Source organism: Carcharhinus amblyrhynchos, chromosome 9 (genome assembly GCF_965287045.1).
Source record: "Carcharhinus amblyrhynchos chromosome 9, sCarAmb.v2.hapA, whole genome shotgun sequence".
NCBI lineage: Eukaryota > Metazoa > Chordata > Chondrichthyes > Carcharhiniformes > Carcharhinidae > Carcharhinus > Carcharhinus amblyrhynchos.
This window is the reverse complement of record NC_137332.1, coordinates 110,313,446-110,336,352: the sequence shown is the minus strand read 5'-3', so window position 1 is coordinate 110,336,352 and position 22,907 is coordinate 110,313,446. Positions and strand designations below refer to the sequence as shown.

The 22,907-nt window shown below is 49.0% G+C and overlaps 1 protein-coding gene across 3 annotated transcripts in view; it reads right to left on the bottom strand.

Moving 5' to 3' along the window:
• Positions 1-2,991: 2,991 nt before the first annotated feature.
• Positions 2,992-22,907, bottom strand: part of LOC145348550 (N(G),N(G)-dimethylarginine dimethylaminohydrolase 1-like) — an 85,282-nt gene continuing 65,366 nt past the window's right edge. For all 3 annotated transcript variants that reach the window (XM_080196740.1, XM_080196739.1, XM_080196741.1), the window contains 5 exons: positions 18,640-18,739; positions 14,288-14,361; positions 11,760-11,879; positions 9,879-10,022; positions 2,992-4,215 (listed from right to left, as the gene is read on the bottom strand). In XM_080196740.1, the coding sequence (XP_080052866.1) occupies positions 4,099-4,215; positions 9,879-10,022; positions 11,760-11,879; positions 14,288-14,361; positions 18,640-18,739 (555 nt within the window). In that variant the 3' untranslated portion in view covers positions 2,992-4,098. The remainder of the gene's footprint in view (positions 4,216-9,878; positions 10,023-11,759; positions 11,880-14,287; positions 14,362-18,639; positions 18,740-22,907) is intronic.

Below are 22,907 nucleotides of genomic sequence, written 5' to 3'. Positions count from 1 at the left end.
TCATAGGCATCACTGACCAGCATTTATTACTCATCTCTAGTAGCACGAGGGCAGTTAAGAGTCAACCATTGCCGTGGCTCTGGAATCACACATAGGCCTGACAGTGTAAAGACGGCAGATTTCCTTCCCTAAAGGACATTACCGAACCAGATGGGTTTTTTCCGACAATCGACACTGGTTTCATGCCCATCAGTAGATTCTTAATTCCAGATTTTTTTTATTGAATTCAAATTCCGCCATTTGCCATGGCGGGATTCAAACCCGGGTCCCCAGAATATGAGTTTCTGGATTAGTAGTTTAATACATGTGCATAAAATCGTCCACAAAATTAGATGGTGTAAGTTAGGGAAGAAAAGCTAATCAAACTTCATTCCTCATTGCAATGGGATTGGGTCTAATGGGGTGAAAGTTAGGTGGAATTCTGGACTACATTAGGAATACTGCGTTCAATTGGTTGGACACCATCCATCTCTGGAAGGATGTCTTTGGAGAGGTTTCCACACAGAATTTCATTTCAAGAAGATGCAAAAGCCTGGAGTATTAACAAATATCTAAAACATTAGTTAGCCTCATTTGGAATATTGCGTGCTGGTCACCACACTATTCTCACTTTGGAGAGAGTGCAAAGAAGGTTCACCAGGGTGTTGCCTGGTCTTGAGGGTGTTGTCTATGAGGAGAGGTTAAATAGACTAGGATTGTTTTCAGTGTAAGGACGGGGGCTGAGGGGAGATCTGATAGAGGTCTACAAGATTATGAGAGGCATGGATAGTCAGAGGCTTCTTCCCCAGGATGGAAGTGTCAATTACAAGGGGGCACTGGTTTAAGGTGAGAGGGGGGAGGGAGCTTAAGGGAAAGGTGCAAGGCAAGTTTTGAAGGCAGAGAGTGATGGGTGCCTGGAATGTGATGCCAGTGGAGGTGGTGGAAGCAGGCACATTCAAACATTTAAGAGGCATTTAGGTGGGCACATAAATAGGGAGGGAACAGGGGGATATGGTCCGAGTAGGAGCAGAAGATTTTTTTTAAGTTTATCCAAACATAGATAAAGCTGTAAAGGATCAATGAACATTTCCGATCTGGGTTATAGAAATGAAGGTAGAAAACTCTTGTGATCTATTTGAATATGGAGGGACTGGTGTCCTCTATACACACACAACACACCCACTCTCACACATATAGCCCAGGAAGAATATTTACACCGCACACTGATTTTCAAGGCAGATTCTCAATTTTATTGTCAGAAGAGTCGCTCATAAAGGAGACGTGGTACAAAAGATGGGATTTTAGTCTCAGAAATAAAAAGCACCAAGTGAATTGACTCTGCCTCAGCTACACTGATCCCAATCCAGGGGGAAGATTGGGATGAGGGGACACACTGGAAGTGGATCGGACTGCAGGAAGAATCATAGAATCCCTACAGTGCAGAAAGAGGCCATTTGGCCCAACCAGCCTGCACCGACAACAATCCCACCCAGACCCTATTCCCGTAACCCCACATATTTATCCTACTAATCCTCCTGGCGCTAAGGGCAATTCAGCATGGCCAATCAACCTAACCCACACATGTGGGAGGAAAACCCACGCAGACACGGGGAGAATCTGCAAACTCCAACAGACAGTGGCCCAAGCCGGGAATTGAACCTGGGTCCCTGGCACTGAGAGGCAGCAGCACTAACCACTGTGCCACCTGTTGAAGAAGTACATAAAATCTGACCCATGTTACCGCTGTAAAGATTGAGGGGGATCTGCTTGTACAGCACAACGTTAAATTGTCACTGCACAAGAAAAATGTGTCTGTATTCAGGTGTTAAAAAAAATCTTGCACTACAATCATAAAATCCCTACAGTACAGGAGGCCATTCGGCCCATCGAATCTGTACTGACCACAGTCTCACTCAGGCCCTATTCTCGCAACCCCACACATTTACCCAGACACTAGGGTCAACTTAGCATGGCCAATCAACCCAACCCACACATCTTTGGACTAAGAATACTCTCAATCATATTGTGTGTGATACATACACACACACAGGTGACATGGGCTGGGTATCTGAATTTGGCAGGGTAACATTCACAGGACTGCACCTATCAAAAGGGAACTTTTAGATGCTAATGAGTTTGCAACATTGATGATTTATTGCTCTCTGTTAATTCAAAAACAAATGACAAAGATCGGCCAAGAAAGCTGAGCAGAGCCGTCTGTGATCCTGCAATATTGTTTTCCAACTCTAGGTGGTGCAGTTGCCCACAGGGTCAGGCAGAGCTGTTGCAGGAAGCTCGCAGAGTTTTAATGTTCAAATTGGTCTCTGGGTTTACAACTGGTTGGTAATGGAATATTTGTTTCCCTAAACCCGACAACTGACCTGCAATGCCGGGTTTGCGCCCAGCGAACTGTGGATTGCGGCAGGGGGGCAAAAGGGGAGCTTCACCACACGTTTCCATTCTGTTAACCCTGGATTCACAGTAAGCACAGTAAGAGTTCTCACAACACCAGGTTAAAGTCCAACAGGTCTATTTGGTAGCACAAACCACAAGCTTTTGGAGTGCTGCTCCTTCATCAGGCGAGTGGGAGTTGTGTTCACAAACAGGGGATATAACGAGACAAACTCAATTTACAAAATAATGGTTGGAATGCGAGTCTTTACAGGTAATCAAGTAAAGGTACAGACAATTTGAGTGGAGAGAGGGTTAAATGCAGGTTAAAGTCATGTATTGTCTCCAGCCAAGACAGTTAACAATTAACATCTCCTTAACGTGTGCTTAACCCTCTCTCCACTCACATTGGCTGTACCTTTAAGACTTGATTACCTGTAAAGACTCGCATTCCAACCATTATTTTGTAAATTGAGTTTGTGTCCTCATATGCCCTGTTTGTGAACAGAACTCCCACTCACCTGATGAAGGAGCAGCGCTCTGAAAGCTAGTGGCTTCTGCTACCAAATAAACCTGTTGGACTTTAACCAGGTGTTGTGAGATTTCTTACTGCGCTTACCCCAGTCCAACGACGGCATCTCCACATCAGGGGGAGACACAAATGGTCACCAAACATCCCAAGACTGCTGTTCTCCACTCCCCAAATCTCCCCGCTTTGAGAAAATCCTCCTGGCTTCCAAATGCACCAACTGCATACACTGTGGTTTTAAAAAAATAACAATGAGATGAACCAGTGAGTGACTAATATATGAGGGAGGGGAGCCCAGACATCTGTCCCATGTTCTTTGAGAAGTTTCTGAAATATTAAAAGACCGTGTTAATTGCAAAACATTCCTTGCATGGTTTCAGTGCTGGATTAAGTCAGAGAAGGGTTTGACCACAGCTGGGTTTGGGATGATTCCTAGTTTGAAGAATTTGACATTTCTGTCTCCTCTTCGCTCCCCCCACCCAGATATTTAAGCCAGATTTTGGCCAGTTGCAGGCAGGATATCCAACACGAGAAACAAGCTGGATAATTCCTCCCCCTCTCCCCTCCAGGAGAATCCGCCACATTTGGGAGAAAGCTGGGATGAGATGGGGGGGTGGGGATGAACGAGGTGAGGTTTCTCGGAAGTCTGTACAGAATTAGGGAGGTCTCCCTCATGCCAAGTTTCAATAACATCCAGATCAGAAATCAAGCACGCATTCTTAGAGAAAAGAAAGAACAGAGAGGGGGAGATGGAAATGTGGGAGAGGATCTCGGATTTCAGGGAATGGGGTGGAAGGACATGACAGCGCTCGCTGGGAGCACTGAGTGGTAAAATGGACATGTTTGCCTCAGATTAGAGCCAGTGTATTAGGTGTGGTAATGCTGAGGTCTTCAACACCCCCCCCATAATCTTGAAATGCCTCCTACAATAAAGGCTTTGCTCTGTAAGTTAGGCCCTTGGCTACATTGAAGGTAAATCCTCAATCTCTAGTCTGGTGCGTGGAAAGAATCCAGCTTCATTCTTGGGAATAGGGGGTGGGGGAGATAGATCCTGATCCAAATATTCCAGTGCGTCCCCCTCATATCCTTGGCATCCATCAAATCAGAGCCATTTCTACTCGATTCCACCGTGGGATTAAGGCAGGTGCGTTGTGGGGTGGGGGAAGAGGAGGGGGCACAAGAGGGCCATTCCCCGTCCACTAGTATTCAAACTTCTTGTTGATTAGAATGGAACAGGAGCTCAGGGCTGCTCCCAGTTTGGCCACTTCTGTGCAGGAGGCTGGGATCAAAGTGTAGTCCGGAAGCTTCTTGAAGGCCTGGAGGCGAAGACGGAAAAAGAATTTAGGAAAAAAGTGCCACGATAGCGGTTTTCAAACTATGTCAGAGCCCCCTGCACAATGAACATTTGATAGAATCCCTACAGTAAATGCATGGGGTTAGGGCCTGGATGGTCAGTACAGACTCAATGGGCCAAATGGCCTCCTTCTGCACGGTACAATTCTATGAAAATCCCACCTGGGGCCTTATCCATTGTAACCTCACGCATTTACCCTGCTAATCCCCCCCAACACTCAGGGGCAATTTAACACGGCCAATCCACCTAACCCGCACATCTTTGGAGTGTGGGAGGAAACCGGAGTACCTGGAGGCAACCCACGCAGGTACAGGGAGAACATGCAAACTCCGCAAGTGACCCAAGCCAGGAATCGAACCCAGGTCCCTGGTGCTGTGAGGCAGCAGTGCTAACCGCTGCTAACCGCAAACAAACAAAAAGGTCTCCTCACTTTGTATTACTGTACCATTAACATAGTTATCTACTGTAAAATGTAGCTGAAACATGATTAAATCAGACACTCAGATACATCCTTTCAATTCATTCTTGGGATAAGCGTGTCTTGGTTAAATCCACCACTTGTTGCACTTTCCTGGAAGAGAGGGTCCTGGTGAGCCCCCATCCTGAGTCTCCTCCACGTGACTCTTCCTTTCAGAGCCCAGGTCTTCTAGAGACTCCCAGGAGGGCAATGGAAAAGCTTTAGAGACATCCTTGGTGCAATGGTTAGTACTGCTGCCTCACAGCGCCAGGATTCTAGGTTCAGTTCCAGTCTGGGGCGACTGTCTGTGTGGAGTCTGCACATTCTTCCTGTGTCGGCGTGGGTTTCCTCCGTGTACTCCTGTTTCCTTCCACCGTCCAAAGATCTGTAGGTTAGGTGGATCGGCCATGCTAAATTCCTCCTTAAGTGTTCAAAGGTGTGTATGTTAGGCAGATTGGACATGTTGAATTGCCCCTTAGCGTCCAAAGATGTGTAAGTTAGGTGGATTGGCTATGAACAAAGCACGTAGTTAGGGTGGGGGAGTGGGCCTAGGTAAAATACTTTGTCAGAGAGTGGGTGCACACTCCATAGTTCGAATAATCTTCTACTGCACTGAAGGGATTCTATGGATTCTCCAAAAGCTTTCCTGAAGAGATCAAATATCTCTGATGACTTCTGACTATTATTGGACGAAAGTGGAGGAAGCCCATTCGGGAAGACATTGAACATATCGTGCAACTTCATCGGGAATGTGCGGAGGTGAATTTAGCGTGTCAGAGAGAACGCGCACAAACCCACCCAACCCCTGCACTGGACCGAGGCACCATCTCAGACCCCATCGCAACAGGAGTAACCCTCGATCCAGAGGCACTGCCCAAGGAGAGGAAGCCACGCTCCGCATGAAGGAATTCTTCCCGATCGTCCCTCTTCTGTGGATTATTTTAAAGCTATGACTTTGACTCAGTTGCCAGAGGAAAGGTCCACTTTCTTGCACATTGAAAACCCGTCCATTCTAAGCAGCTCCAGTACCTCTCCCTTTAACTTAAGGAAGGGTATCTTTCCTATAGAGGGAGTACAGCAAAGGTTTACCAGGCTGATTCCCGGGATGGCAGGTCCATCGTATGAGGAGAGACTAAGTGGGTTAGGATTATATTAATTGGAGTTTAGAAGAGTAAGGGGGGGGGCAAGGGGATCGTGTAGAAACTTATAAAATTCTAACAGGGTTAGACAGGGTGGATTCAGAAAGAATGTTCCCAATTTCTTTTGTCACAAGTAGACTTGCGTTAAAACTGCAGTGAAGTTACTGTGAAAATTCCCTAGTTGCCACACTCTGGCACCTTTCTTATACAGTGAGGGAGAATTTAGCCTGGCTATTGCACATAACTAGCATGTTTTTGCACTGTAGCAGGAAACCAGAGCACCCAGAGGAAGCCCATGCAGACATGGGGAGAATGTGCAGACACCACACACACAGTGACCCAAGCGGGAATCGAACCCGAGTCCCTGGTGCCGTGAGACACCAGTCCTAACCACGGTTCCAGTGGAGAAGTCGGGAACTAGCAATTCACAGTTTGAGGACGAGGGGTAAACCTTTCACGATGGAGACAAGGAGAAATTTCTTTACCCAGAGAGTGGCGAATGTGTGGAATTCACTACCACGGAAAGTAGTTGAGGCCAAAACATTGTGTGATTTCAAGAAGAAATTAGATGTTGCTCTTGGGGCTAAAGGGATCGAGGGATATGGGAGGGAAGGGTGGGATTAGGATATTGAATTTGATGATCTGTCACGATCAAAATGAATGGCGGAGCAGACTCGAAGGGCCGAATGGCCCACTCCTGCTTCTATTTTCAATGTAATTTTCCCCACTTCTTTCTGCTTCAGAAAGATTAACCCGCAAGCAAGCGAGTAACCCATACACAGTGTCAATACTGTCACCGAGACAAAAAGCAGGCAAATACTCCCAGCTGTGGGACTCTCTGCTACGCACGTCCTTGCTTGCCAGACACAAGATAAAAAAGTAACTAAGTCTGCCAACATCTTTTTCACGACCCCCTCCCCTCCCCTTCCAATTAGTCACTGCGAGCCTGGCTGGCTAACTTGCCCTTTTCTTTTAAACAGCGTACATCCAACATTGCCAAGATCCGAGTTTAAAAACCTGCTCACATCACCCTTAAGGATTTAAGGACAAACCACGGCTGTTAATTCCTTTCCTACATCGACTAAAGACATTGTCAGACAAGGGTTAGGCTTGGCCCTCTCTCTTTAGCAATAGGACAGAGCAGGGGCAGTGATCCCCAGCAGTGTGGGGACACACTCATATTTCAAGATATTTTTCAGATCCACCAGTTCACAACCTGCCAACAATGAGAAGTGTCCCGTGGGACTTAAAAAAACCTGCTGTTTGGTCTGTTATTAAACAGGCATTCAAACAAATAAGACTGCCTCCCGATACCTTCACTACCACTACAGCTGGGACCAGCACAGCAGACTCAATAACCCCGCGATATTGTAATACATTTGGAGAAATAGGGGGAGGAATAAAAACACTCAGGATAACATGGGGGTGGTCCACAGAGTCAGATTCATTCATGCTTGAGATTGGGTGGTCCCTGGGAAGGTTTTAAGGGAGAGACAGCATTGGGGGTGGATGGATGGAGGAGGAGAGAGGCAAGGGAGAGAGTTGGTGAGGGATTGTGTGTGTGTGTGTGTGTGTGTGTGTGTGTGTGTGTGTGTGTATCTGTGTGAGTGGGAGGGGGGGAAGGGAGAGAAGTGGGAGGGGGGGAAGGGAGAGAAGTGGGAGGGGGGGAAGGGAGAGAAGTGGGAGGGGGGGAAGGGAGAGAAGTGGGAGGGGGGGAAGGGAGAGAAGTGGGAGGGGGGGAAGGGAGAGAAGTGGGAGGGGGGGAAGGGAGAGAAGTGGGAGGGGGGAAGGGAGAGAAGTGGGAGGGGGGGAAGGGAGAGAAGTGGGAGGGGGGGAAGGGAGAGAAGTGGGAGGGGGGGAAGGGAGAGAAGTGGGAGGGGGGGAAGGGAGAGAAGTGGGAGGGGGGGAAGGGAGAGAAGTGGGAGGGGGGGAAGGGAGAGAAGTGGGAGGGGGGGAAGGGAGAGAAGTGGGAGGGGGGGAAGGGAGAGAAGTGGGAGGGGGGGAAGGGAGAGAAGTGGGAGGGGGGGAAGGGAGAGAAGTGGGAGGGGGGGAAGGGAGAGAAGTGGGAGGGGGGGAAGGGAGAGAAGTGGGAGGGGGGGAAGGGAGAGAAGTGGGAGGGGGGGAAGGGAGAGAAGTGGGAGGGGGGGAAGGGAGAGAAGTGGGAGGGGGGGAAGGGAGAGAAGTGGGAGGGGGGGAAGGGAGAGAAGTGGGAGGGGGGGAAGGGAGAGAAGTGGGAGGGGGGGAAGGGAGAGAAGTGGGAGGGGGGGAAGGGAGAGAAGTGGGAGGGGGGGAAGGGAGAGAAGTGGGAGGGGGGGAAGGGAGAGAAGTGGGAGGGGGGGAAGGGAGAGAAGTGGGAGGGGGGAAGGGAGAGAAGTGGGAGGGGGGGAAGGGAGAGAAGTGGGAGGGGGGGAAGGGAGAGAAGTGGGAGGGGGGGAAGGGAGAGAAGTGGGAGGGGGGGAAGGGAGAGAAGTGGGAGGGGGGAGGGAGAGAGATGGGGGAGGAAAGAGAGAGGGTGTGGGAAGAGAGAGGGGGGCTGATGAGGTTGTGTGTGTATGTTTGGAAGGGTGCTGGGGAAAACAGGAACAGAGATTGAGAGAGACCCGGAGCATGAGAGGAGGTACAGAGAATAGGACACTCACAAATGGATACAGAGACACACACACACAAATACTGAGATACACAGGGACACACAGAGGCAGACACATGCAGGGATACAGAGATGATGTGGATGTGCCGGCGTTGGACTGGGGTAAACACAGTAAAAAGTCTGACAACACCAGGTTGTGAGTTTACTATCAAATAAATCGGTTGGACCAAAACCTGGTGTTGTCAGACTTTTTACTGGGGATACAGAGAGACAGACACACAGAGATTCACACACACGGGGACACACATACACACACACACACACACACACACACAGAAACACACGGGCTCCTGGTGTGCCTGTGCCACATTTCTGCATAACTTTCAAACATCTGTGAAGTATTAAGCAAAGTACAGACACGTTGCAGCTGTGGTGCTAATTGAACACTGCCTGGGTTACAGATTGCAGCTAATTTATGCTGAAAAATAACTTAACACCTTCTCAGAACATGCACAGCATGTCCCTCACATAAACCAAAACCCAGGAGAACAGAGAGATTCTGCTCCACGGGGTTAACTTGAAGATGGGGGGGAATTTTAAGCTGGTCAGTTTGGCTTCTCTGACCCTGTTCTTAGATCAGAGCCCGCTCTCCCTCTCTGCTAACTCTGCAGTGCTGATCTCCAACCAGAAGGTGCCGATGTTGGACTCAGAACCTTCTGCAGTCTTGAGTAATGTTAAATTCCTTAGACGAGAATACATAAAGCTCACCTACCCTGCCTTAAAGGGGAATGCACACTAATATCACCACTCACCGACCCTGCCTTAAAGGGCAATGCACACTAATGTCACCACTCCCATACCTTTGCTTAAAGGGGAATGCACACTAATGCCGCCACTCACCTACCCTGCCTTAAAGGGGAATGCACACTGTCACCACTCACCTACCCTGCCTTAAAGGGGAATGCACACTAATGCCGCCACTCACCTACCCTGCCTTAAAGGGGAATGCACACTAATGCCACCACTCCCATACCTTTGCTTAAAGGGGAATGCACACTGTCACCACTCCCATACCTTTGCTTAAAGGGGAATGCACACTAACGTCACCACTCACCTACCCCGCCTTAAAGGGGAATGCACACCAATGTCACTGCTCCCAAACCCTTGTTTAAAGGGGAATGCCACTGATCAGCCTCAGTCTAGAACATCGCAGAGGCTTCCCATGGCTAGGGTAGAATCTCATTCGCCTCATTTCAAACCTTTTGAACAGTTTTTGTTAAATCCTGAAGCAGTGGTTCTGTGTGCCATTGACCCCCCCCCCCACCTTCCACTCCCATCAGGACAGAGCCCCAGAGAGAAAATCGCAGGCCGATGTTATTGTACAGCTTTGCTCAAACACCCAAGGAAACCAGTCCCAAAAAAAAACAAAAACCACTTTTGACCTGGGAACTTTCTGGAAACTCATCCGCTGTCCGATGGACCAGGGTGTTGCTCTTATTGCCAACTCGTGCGTAGATGCAGTTGGCTGCGGCGTCATCCGGCACACTCAGTTTGTCGTACTGATAATCTGTTAGCTGCTCCATCGCCTGGTGACAAAGAGGAAAGTGGTCAGACACCTGAAAAACACAGGCCTGTTTCTATCATCGCCCCTCAGCAGCAACTCAATCCTATCAGCTTCACCCTCTACACTGTCTCTAACCCCGTGCTGTACCTGTCCTGGGAGTGTTTGATGGGGACAGTGTAGAGGGAGCTTTACTCTGTATCTAACCCCGTGCTGTACCTGTCCTGGGAGTGTTTAATGGGACAGTGTAGAGGGAGCTTTACTCTGTATCTAACCCCGTGCTGTACCTGTCCCTCGAGTGTTTGATGGGGACAATGTAGAGGGAGCTTTACTCTGTATTTAACCCCGTGCTGTATCTGTCCTGGGAGTGTTTGATGGGACAGTGTAGAGGGAGCTTTACTCTGTATCTAACCCCGTGCTGTACCTGTCCCTCGAGTGTTTGATGGGGACAATGTAGAGGGAGCTTTACTCTGTATTTAACCCCGTGCTGTACCTGCTCTGGGAGTGTTTGATGGGGACAATGTAGAGGGAGCTTTACTCTGTATTTAACCCCGTGCTGTACCTGCTCTGGGAGTGTTTGATGGGGACAATGTAAAGGGAGCTTTACTCTGTATCTAACCCCGTGCTGTACCTGTCCTGGGAGTGTTTGATGGTGACAGTGTAGAGGGAGCTTTACTCTGTATCTAACCCCGTGCTGTACCTGTCCTGGGAGTGTTTGATGGTGACAGTGTAGAGGGAGCTTTACTCTGTATCTAACCCCGTGCTGTACCTGTCCTGGGAGTGTTTGATGGGGACAGTGTAGAGGGAGCTTTACTCTGTATCTAACCCCGTGCTGTACCTGTCCTGGGAGTGTTTGATGGGGACAGTGTAGAGGGAGCTTTACTCTGTATCTAACCCCGTGCTGTACCTGTCCTGGGAGAGTTTGATGGGGACAGTGTAGAGGGAGCTTTACTCTGTATCTAACCCTGTGTTGTACCTGTCCTGGGGAGTGTTTGATGGGGACAGTGTAGAGGGAGCTTTACTCTGTATCTAACCCCATGCTGTACCTGTCCTGGGGAGTGTTTGATGGGGACAGTGTAGAGGGATAAATATCTGATGAGGAAAAACTGGGAGAAGGCAGGGGAGTGGGACTAGATTATTATCATTGCAAAAGAGCCAGCAGCAACAACAAATTGAATGGCCTGCTTCGGGGCTGGAACCATTCTGTGAATTGAGGCAGTATGAGGGAGTGTGAGGCAGCACAACAGAGAGTAAGCAAGAGAGAGATTGAGTGAGAACAAGGTATTAACATTGAGATTGAGGATGAGTGACCGAGACAGCGAGACACAGAGAACAAGAGCGAGAGCGAGAGGGCGAAATGAGTAATATTGTGGGCGCCACAGTGACACTGCTGCCTCACAGCGCCAGGGACCCGGGTTCGATTCTGGCCTCAGGCCACCGTTTGTGTAAAGTCGGCACATTCTCCCCGTCTCTGCGTGGGGGGGGGGGCGGTTTCCTCCGGGTGCTCTGGTTTCCACCCACAGTCCGAAAGACGTACTGGAGAGCGTGTGTGGGGTGGGGGGAGCAGGGGGAGAGGGGGTTGCGGCAAGCATGGGGAGGGGGAAGGGCATGGATATTAGGGGAGAGCAGAGGGGCGCAAGAGCGGGGAAGGGTTCCTGATTGAGGGGGTAGTGGGCTGGGGGTTATAAATGGGTAATTCTGGGTGAGGTTCTGTGTTCGGAGGGGAGAGCGGTGGGGGGTGGGTAACGCGGGGTAACCTCACCTTGATGGCTTTTCGAGCAGCCTCACTGTTCCCGATGATAATGGTGCTGGGACCTCCCATACTGCAAAAACTCTTCAGATGATGGGGTTCGGGAATGTGCACGACGGAGACAGTAAAATCCTGGACAGCCAAATAAAACAGCAATCCATTATTACCAAACCCACCTTTACCGTAGGAGAGACTCACCCACCAGCTCACAGGCTCCACCAGATCTTACCTGGATTGTCAGCGAACGGAGATTCCCAGGTCCTGTCTGTACCCCCCAAAATACACCCCCTCCCTCCAGAGAGGGGACAGATTCAGAGTAAGATCGCTAACAAACTGTCCATGTATAAAACCAGCCTAGAATTGCTTCTTTTTTATATATAAACGTGTAATAATCTTTATTTTGGGAATGGAAACCTAATCCTTGGCATCAGCTTCACACTACAAAGTCAGTTGAAAAACCACAACCTTTCCACTAACCCCGGCAAACCTCCCCCCCCCACCATTTTACCTGGACAGCTCATCATTTCAGAACATAGAACGGTACCGCACAGGAACAGGCCCTTCGGCCCACAATGTTGTGCTGAAATAAACTAACCCCTTCCGCCTTCCCTCAGTCAATGTCCCTCTATCCCTTGCATATAGGCATAGAAACTAGAAGCAGGACTAGGCCATTTGGCCCTTTGAGTCTGCTCCACCATTCATTATGATCATGGCTAATCATCAAATTCAATATCCTGATCCCCCCTCCCCCCCCCCATTCTCTTGATCCCTTTAGCCCCAAGAGTTGTATCTAATTTCTTCTTGAAATTTCACAATGTTTTCATAGAGCATAGAATCATAGAACCCTACAGTGCAGAAAGAGGCCCATCGAGTCTGCACCCACCACAATCCCACCCAGGCCCTACCCCCATATCCCTACACATTTTACCCATTAATCCTCCTACCCTACGCATCTCAAGATACTAAGGGGCAATTTTTTAGCACGGCCAATCAACCTAACCCGCACATCTTTGGACTGTGGGAGGAAACCGGAGCACCTGGAGGAAACCCACACAGACACGAGGAGAATGTGCAGCCTCCACGCAGACAGTGGCCCGAGCCAGGAATCGAACCCGGGTCCTGAAGCTGTGAAGCAGCAGTGCTAACCACTGCGCTACCGTGCCGCCTAGTTTTGGCCTCAGCTATTTTCCCTGGTAGTGAATTCCACACATTCACCACCTTCTGGGCGAAGAAATTTCTCCTCACCTCAGTCCTGAAAGGTTTACCCCTTATCCTCAAACTGTGACCCCCTAGTTCTGGACTCCTCCCACCATCGGGAACATTCTTTCTGAATGTACCCTGTCTAATCCTGTTAGAATTTTATAAGTTTCTATGAGATCCCCTCTCACTCTTCTAAACTCCAGTGAATATAATCCTGGAGAGACTTAGTCTCTCCTCATATGACAGACCTACCAACCCAGGAATCAGCCTGGTAAACCTTCACTGTACCTTAGCAAGGACATCCTTCCTCAGATAAGGACACTAAAACTACACATAATACTCCTGGTCTGGCCTCACCAATCATGTACTTATCTAAAAGCCCCTTACGCGCCTCTGTTGTATCTGCCTCCACCACTGCGTCCCAGACACCCAGCACTCTGTGTAAAATAACTTGTCCCTCACATCTCCTTTGAGCTTTCCCTTCTCACCTTAAGTGCGTACCCCCTAGTTTCAACTCTGGGCCTGACTCTCAACTCTAATCGATGCCTCTCATAATTTTATAGACTTCTATCATGTCTCCCTTCAGCCTCCGCCACTCAAAAGAGAACAACCCTAGTTTGTCCAGCCTCTCCTTATAACACATACTCTCTAATCCAGGCAGCATCCCGGTAAACCTCTTCTGCAGCCTCCTTCCCCCAGTCTGAGTACTGAACCCCACATTCATAGAATCCTTACAGTGCAAGAGGCCATTCAGCCCATCGAGCCTGCAATCCCACGCAGGACCTATCCCCGCAACCACATGTATTTACCCCAGCTAATCCCCCTCTGATACTAAGGGGCAGTTCAGCATGGCCAATGCAACTAACCTGCACATCTTTAGAGTGTGGGAGGAAACTGGAGCACCACCTACACAGACACTTGCAGAAGGTGCAAACTCCACAGAGGCAGTGACCCGAGGCCGGAATCGAACCCGGGGCCCTGGCGTTGTGAGGCAGTAGTGCTAACCACTGTGCTGCCCCTGCCTGTGATAGATGTCACTGTGTGGGCTCAAGGGTTAATGTGAAGTATGTCAATAGACAGTCCACATCATCGGTGATGTAAGATCACATGACAGTAGAGTACGCCAAGGAAAAGTTCCTGATGCACCACCGTGGTGATAAAAAAAAGCTGCCCGCTGCCAACTACCCGTCACACCCCACCCCTCCCCAAATACACACCCACCCACTTGCTTTGCCCCTTGACCATCTCCCAACTCCAATCGGCCATTCGACTCCCAGAACCACTGGACTCCAGGAGGTTGTTGAGGTGAGGTGGGATTGGGGAGAGGGGGGGGGTCTCACCTTGAATGCATCCGCCACGTACTCCGCTCCTTTGTGATTGGTCCATTTTGAGATCCCGACAAAGAACTCGCGCCCTGGAACCGAGTAAAAGAGGAGGCGGGAGAGGTCAGGTCAGAGAGGGAAAAAAAACACCAAGGGAAAATAGACAAGATGTCACAGGGTCGGGAGAGCGTACGTGGACTGGTGCCAGAGGGGGCGGTGATACAACATGCAAAGCACAGCCTGGGGAAAAGGGTAGAAGCAGATTCGATCTCAAATTTGGGAGAGAGCTGTGGTGTGTGGGGCTAGCTCTGTCAAAGGGCTGGCAGAGGCCTGATGGGCTGAATGGCTTAATCAATCTCAGCCTGTGACCCTTGTGGGAGGGAGCCCTCTGTATAGGGATGAAATGGGTGCCCCCTCCTCAACTCAACCTACCCTAACCTAAGGAGGCCTAGTTAGACAGAGGAAGCATAGTGGGGCCTTGCCCCTGTCTACATCAATGGGGACAAAGTGGAAATGGTCGAGAGATTCAAGTTTCTGGGCGTGCAGATCACCAAAACCTGGTCCCTCCATGCCGACACTATAGCCAAGAAAGCTCACCGACACCTCTACTTTCTCAGGATGCAAAGGAAATTTGGCATGTCAGCTACAACTCTCACCAACCTCCAGGATGCACTGTAAAAAAGAGTCTTTCTGGTTGAATCGGAATTTGGTATAGCTCCTGATCTCACCAAGACCGCAAAAAAAACTACAAAGAATGAAGCCCAATCCATCACACAAACCAACCTCCCACCCATTGACTCTGTCTACACTTCCCCCTGCCTTGAAAAAGCAGCCAGCATAATCAAGGACCCCACGCTCCTTGGACATTCTCCCTTCCACCTTCTTCCGTCGGGAAAAAGATACAAAAGTCTGAGGTCACGTACCAGGCGATTCAAGAACAGCTTCTTCCCTGCTGCTGTCAGATTTTTGAATGGACCGCATTAAGCTGACCTTTTTCTACACCCGAGCTACAAGTGTAACACAACATTCTGCACTTTCTCCTTTCCTTCTCTGTGAACAGTATGCTTTGTCTGTATAGCAAACAAGAAACAATATTTTTCACTGTCTGCTAATACAAGTGACAATAACAAATCAAATGCCAACCAGCACGCCTGTTAAAACAAGTGTATGGATGCCACATCCTCCTAATTAGTCCCATGATCATATATCACCCAACCGGAGGGTTACCATTTACCAGTAACTATACGGGAGCAGCCAGGTAAGTGCTGTGGCCACAAGAGCAAGTCAAAGACTGGGAATTCTGTGGGAGTAACTCACCTTCCCACACTCCACTCCCCAAAGCCTGCCGAATATCCACAATGCACAATAGCACAGTGGTTAGCACCGCTGCTTCACAGCTCCAGGGTTCAATTCCTGGCTTGGGTCACTGCCTGTATGGAGTTTGCACATTCTCCCCATGTCTGCATGGGTTTCCTCCCACAGTCCAAAGATGTGTGGGTTAGGTTGATTGGCCATGCTAAAATTGCCCCTTAGTGTCCTGAGAAATGTAGGCTAGATGGATTAGTGGGTAAATATGTAGCGATAAGGGGTTAGGGCCTGGGTGGGATTGTGGTCAGTGCAGACTCGATGGGCCAAATGGCCTCTTTCTTGCACTGTAGGCTTCTATGATTCTATGAATGCTCAAATAAGGAGTGTTATAGTATACTGTGTACTGCCTGGATCTCCTATGTACCATCGACAAGATGGACCACAGCAACTTGCCAAGTCTCCTTCAAGCACAATCCTCGGAAGACCAAGGGCGGCAGATACGTGGGAACACCACAATCTTCAAGTTCCCCTGCGGGCTGCACACCCTCCTGACTTGGAACTACATCGCCCTTCCTCCACTGCCACTGGGTCCAAATCCTAAACCTTCACCAGCACCGTGAGTATTGCTGCATCGTATGGACCACAGCAGCTCAAGGTGACAGCTCACCCACCACCTTCTCAAGGACAACTAGGAGCGGGCAATAAATACTGGCCTAGTCAAGATGCCGTGACACTCAAATCTCATGGAAAACTAAAGTAAAAACAAATGAGGCTGACCAGAACTTAGTGCCTAGGCTTGAACAGGAAGCCTATGAGGAGAGACTAAGTCGGTTAGGATTGTACTCATTGAAGTTTAGAAGAATGAGAGGGTATCTCGCTGAAACTTATAAAATTCTAACTGAGTTAGAAAGGGTAGATACAGAAAGAATGTTCCTGATGGTAGAGGGAGTCCAGAACTAGGGGTCAGAGGATAAGGAATAAACCTTGTAGAACAGAGGTGAGGAGGAATTTTGATTTGATTTATTATTGTCATTTGTATCAGTTTATCCTCAAACTATGACCCCTAGTTCTGGACTCCATCATCGGAAACATTCTGAATCTAACCTTTCTAACTCTGTTAGAATTTTTTAAGTTTCAATGAGATCCCCTCTTCTAAACTCCAATGAATACAATCCTAACCAACTTAGTGTCTCCTCATAAGCTTCCAGTTCAAACCTAGGCACTAAAATCCGTGCAGTTTCATCTGATTTTTCTTTAACCTTTCATGAGATTTGAGTGTCACAGCACCTTGACTCGGCCGGTATTTATTACTCATTCCTAGTGAAAAGTATAGTTTCTTGCATTAAGAGAAAGCATACCATTCATAGAGAAGGAAACGAGAGAGTGCAGAACGTCATGTTACAGTCATAGCTAGGGTGTAGAGAAAGATCAACTTAATGCAAGGCAGATCCATTCAAAATTCTGATGGCAGCAGGGAAGAAGCTGTTATTGAGTCAGTTGGTACATGATCTCAGATTTTTGTATCTTTTTTCCAATGGAAGAAGGTGGAAGAGAGAATGTTTGGGGTGCGTGGGGACCTTAATTATGTTAGCTGCTTTTCCAAGGCAGGGGGAAAATGTAGACAGAGTCAATGGATGGGAGGCTGGTTTGTATGATGGATTGGGCTACGTTCATGACCCGCTGTAGTTTCTTGCGGTCTTGAGCAGAGCAGGAGCAATACGAAGCTGTAAATTTCTTCACCCAGAGAGTGGTGAATGTGTGGGATTCACTACCAACAGAAAATAGTTGAGGCCAAAACATTCTAAACCTTTTAGAACTGGGCGGAGGAGAAATGTCTTCACCCAGAGAGTGGTCAACGTATGGAATTCACGACCACAGAACATAATTGAGGCCAAAACATTACATGATTTCAAGAAGAAATTAGAAAAAGCTTTTGGGAAGTAATTGGAGGCGGGGGAGGAGGCGAGATCAGGATATTGATCAGCTACGATCAAAATGAATGGCGGAATAGGCTTGATGGGCCGAATGGCCTACTTCCAGCTTCTATTTTCTTTGTTTCTACGTAAGCACATCAAGTTGCTCGAGGTACCAGTTCGGCATCCAACACAACAGCTTTCAAGGGAGAAAAATTAATTCAAGGAGATTGCCCGGTGTACGTGGGACACAGAGACCCTTCCGAGCAACATCCCCCTCCCCCCCACCCCTAAATAAAAGGGGCTTCACTCATATCATCAGTATGTCACGCCAACCACTTCCTCATCTAAGTCAGAGTCCAGAATAGAATGGCGAGTGAAAAATATAGCCTTTTCTAAATGTGTCACTTCCTGAATGACAAATGGGGGGGGAAGGTTGTGGAGAGGCTCAGGGAGGGATTGGGTTGATGCAGATGCCAAGTGTCCAATGTAAACCTCCACAAGTCTCACATGGGAGAAATTTTCTCCGTTGACTAAGGGCCGCAGAGCGAGATAGATTTAACATTCGGGATCTGCCCCCAGATCTAACAATTTCATTCCAACAGGGTGGTGTGGAAAATGCAGCAACGTCCCCTGGGGTCACAGCGTGATGGGGTCGGATTCAGTCGTGGCTTCCAGAACGGGAATTGGATAAGCATCTGAAGCGAATAAGGTTTGCAGGGCCCAGGGAACGTGGGACGTGGTGAGCTGCACACCCAAATATCTGGCACAGGGACAATGGGTCGAAGGGCCTCTCTCTGTGCTGTAACCATTCTTACAGACGAGGTTTACAGATTCCCAGCCCATGGTCATCGTGTGGGTCCAGTGAACGGGCCTGCAGTGCCACAGAGCTATTGGCACTCCTGAAACCATACCCCAAGACACTAGGAATGTCTTTGATAGGGCGGCCATTTTATTGTGGCTAATTTTGCCAAAACTGAGAGCGAGTGCGAGAGCGAAAATGAGCGAGAGAGAACGAGTGAGGGGGAGAAAAAGAGAACATTTGAGAGAATAAGCGAGAGAGAGACCGTGAGCAAGAGAGCAAGAGATAGAGCAAGCAAGAAAGAGGGAGAGAGAGAGCAAGAGCCAGCGAGCATAACCAGCTTTCACCTGTGAAGAAGACATCGCTGCCATCAAGCGTGGCTTTCTCATCTGTCACCTCAAACACCCGTAGCTTCAGCTCTTCCAGAACATTCTTCACCGTCTCCACCTGCAACACAAGAAGCTGCTGGTCAAAACTTGGCCCCGCTTACAGGAAAACTAACTGCTAAATCACACTCCCCGAGCAGGGGGTGCTGTTAACCCGGCCAACAATCTCAATACACTCTGAGGCAAGAGGTGGATGGCAAAAATCGCCTTATAGAACAGGGCAGCGTAAGAGGCTGTTTGAGCCTTTCAGCTCTCTGTGTAAGATGCAAACACACAGGTAGATATTTACCAATTTTCCCAGCACTCAATGGGCAAATGCATTGATCCAGAGGCCAGCCTTCAATCTCATCCATCTTCAGGCAAGGATTTTAACCAGAAACCCCCTCTGGTGAAAGGAAAAAAAATCCTGTGGCCTAGCATTTTGAAGTAGTTCCCATGCCGATATTTACCCGTCACGGCAAGTCATTCAATCTGGGGTCATTCCCTCAGAGCTAGCTGTGGGATCTTGCTGTGCTCAAATCGGATTCTGAATGTCTTACATTACAGTGGCCACCGATCTCAACAAAATAGAATTGTCCTTCACTGGCTGGTAGAGGGCTGCCTCACAGCGCCAGGAACCCGGGTTCCATTCTGGCCTTGGGTGACTGAGGAGTTCACCCCGTGTCTGTGAGGTTTCCTCCGGGTGCTCCAATTCCTACCATGCTTCAAAGATGTGCCCGAAAGGTGGATTGGCCTTGCTGAGTTGTCCCTTATTGTCCAAAGATGTGCAGGTTGGGGGGATTAGCCATATTAAATTGCCCCTCATTGTCCAAAGATGTATAGATTAGATGGATTGGCTGTGTTAAATTACCCCTTATTGTCCAAAGATGGGTAGGTTATGTGGATTGGCCATGCTAAATTACCCCTTATTGTCCAACAATGTGTAGGTTAGGTGGATTGGCCGAGCTAAATTGCCCCTTATTGTCCAACGATGTGTAGGTTAGCTGGATTGGCCATGCTAAATTGCCTCTTATTGTCCAAAGATGGGCAGGTTAGGTGGATTGGCCATGCTGAATTGCCCCTTATTGTCCCACGATGAGTAGGTTAGGTGGATTGGCCACGGGAAATGTGTGGGGTTATGGGAATAGGCTGTGGGGAGGTGCTGGATCAGATACCCTGTCAGAGTAGATGCTGACCTGGTGGGCCAAATGGCCTCTTCTGCACAGCAGGGTTCTAAGAATCACAAATTGAGCTTGGTGCCAGTGAAACAACTCATAAGAAACAAGGGTAGTACATTCAGCCCCTCGAGCCTGCTCCATCGTTCTGCTAACACATTGCTGACCTGATTGTGGTCTGAACCCCATTACCTTGCCTGCCCTCCCCCATGCCCCTCAATTCCACTGTAGATTAGAAAGCTATCGGACTCAGCTTTCAGCATATTTAATGATCTTGTCTCCACTTCTCCTGCAGGTATAAAATGCCAAAGGTTAAGATAACAATAAGGGAAAATATTCCTCCTCATCTGTGCCTTCAAAGGGAGACACCTTATTCTGAAACTAATTTGATTTATCATTGTCACATGTATTAACATACAGTGAAAAGTATTGTTTCTTGCGCACTATATAGAGAAAACATACTGTTCATAAAGGAGGAAAGAAGTAAGTGTTACAGTCATAGCTAGGGTATGGAGAAAGATCTCTACGTGGCACGGTAGCACAGTGGTTAGCACTGCTGCTTCACAGCTCCAGGGACCTGGGTTCGATTCCCGGCTCGGGTCACTGTCTGTGTGGAGTTTGCACATTCTCCTAGTGTCTGCGTGGGTTTCCTCTGGGTGCTCCGGTTTCCTCTCAGTCCAAAGATGTGCGGGTTAGGTTGATTGGTCATGCTAAAATTGCCACTTAGTGTCCTGAGAGGTGTAGGTTAGAAGGATTAGTGGGTAAATATGTAGGGATATGGGGGTAGGGCCTGGGTGGGATTGTGGTCGGTGCAGACTCGATGGGCCGAATGGCCTCCTTCTGCACTATAGGGTTTCTAAAGATCAACTTAATGTGAGGTAAGCCCATTCAAAAGTCTGACAGCAGCAGGGAAGAAGCTGTTCTTGAGTCGGTTGGTAAGTGACCTCAGACTTCTGTCTCTTTTTATATAGATGATCTGGAGGAGGGAACCGAGTGTAGGGTGTCGAAATTTGCTGATGACACCAAAATTGGTGGAAAGGCAAATTGTGCAGAGGGTGGGGAGAGTCTACAGAAGGATCTAGATAGGCTGGGCGAATGGGCCAGGAAATGGCAAATGGAATTTAATGTTGGCAAGTGCGAGGTGGTCCACTTTGGTAGGAATAATGGTAGGAAGGATTATTACTTATGTGGAGAAAAACTGCAGCAGGCGACGGTGCAGAGGGACCTCGGGCTCCTTGTGCATGAGTCGCAAAAACCCAGCTTGCAGGTGGTCAGGAAGGCAAATGGGATGCTGGCCTTCATAGCGAGGGGGATTGAATATAAAAGTAGGGAGGTCTTGCTGTGGCTGTATAGGGCATTGGTGAGGCCGCAGCTGGAGTACTGTGTGCAGTTTTGGGCGCCGTACTTACGCAAGGATATTTTGGCCTTGGAGGGAGTGCAGAGGTGGTTTACTAGGCTGATGCCAGAGTTGAGGGGGTTGAGCTATGAGGAGAGGCTGAATAAATTAGGCTTGTACTCGTTAGAGTTTAGAAGAATGAGGGGAGATCTCATTGAGACATATAAGATGATGAATGGGATGGATAGGATAGAGGTGGAGAGACTCTTCCTGCTCAGAAAGGACAGTAGGACTAGGGGGCACAGCCTCAAGATAAAGGGGGGGCGGTTTAGAACAGAGTTGAGGAGGAACTTCTTCACTCAAAGGGTGGTGAATCTCTGGAATTCTCTGCCCGTTGAAGTGGTGGAGGCTGCCTCGCTAAATATTTTTAAGACGCGGGTTGATGGGTTTTTGATAAGAGAGGGGATTAAGGGTTATGGGGAGAGGGCGGGAATGTGGAACTGAGCCACGACAGATCAGCCATGATCTTATTGAATGGCGGGGCAGGCTCGAAGGGCTAGTTGGCCTACTCCTGCTCCTATTTCTTATGTTCCCTGATGGAAGACAGAATGTCCGGGTTGTGTGTGGTCCTCAATTATGCTGGCTGCTTTGCCGAGGCAGCGGGAAGTGTAGAGAGAGTCAACGGACGGGAGGCTGGTTTGCGTGATGGATTGCGCTACCCTGGCCCTAGGGGAAACTCATGCAGACCCAGGGAGAACGTGCAAACTCCACATGCACAGTCACCCAAGGCTGGAATTGAACCTGGGTCCCTGGCGCCATGAGGCAGCAGTGCTAACCACCATGCCGCCCTCCTTCATGGAATTTCATTGTCAGTGCAGGTCTGATGGGCCTTTTCTGGGCTGTACAATTCTGTGACTCATGTCAGGGAACCAAAACCGTACACAGTCCTCCATTGCACCATTTACCTGCAGGAAGACTTCCCAACCGTATACCCCATCCCCTCCGCAATGAGGGCCAGCATTGATAAAACATTTGTTTGGCAAAATATCGGGTTGGATTAACTGCGGCTCCACATCTCTTTCCATCTCCAAATTTCAACTACAGGGAAGCTGTACCGCCCTCTGTCTCTCCACCCCCCACCACCCACCCACACACACAACTGGGGAGGCTGGGGGAGTTAAGTCTGTCAGAACACAACTCAACTCAGTGGAGATTCAGCAAGATAAAAAGTCCAGGCCCACAATCCTGCCTTGGTGCAGGCCCGCGGTTGCCGAGGAGACCACACTTGAGGCCTGATGACTTCCCAGCATCCCCCCCAGGCAGCTGGCCTGGAACCAGAGGCCTTGTACGCAGCCCAGTCAGACACCTTCCCCCAGCAGCTGTTCCGCTGAGCTGACCTTTACTGCTGTAAATGCATTGAAATCAAGGTGGACGGAGTCCAAACACTGCGGGCGCCGCAATTTGGGAAGGACATCAAGGCCTCGGAGAGGGCATAGAGGAAAGCTCCCTTCGGGAGGGAAAGGCTAAGGCAACTCAGACTACAGAAAGGGTGAGGAATGGTACCAGGCCTGCCATGGGTGAAAGTCCACTGACTGGCACAGTTCAGGCACCCAATTAAAAACCGTTATTAAAAAAAGACTTCTAAAAATAAGTGAGGTAGCTTGCATTCTGGAATTTGACAGTGGGGAGGGAATAAAAGGAGGGTTTTATCTATTCGGAGACTGAGACTCTGCAATTTG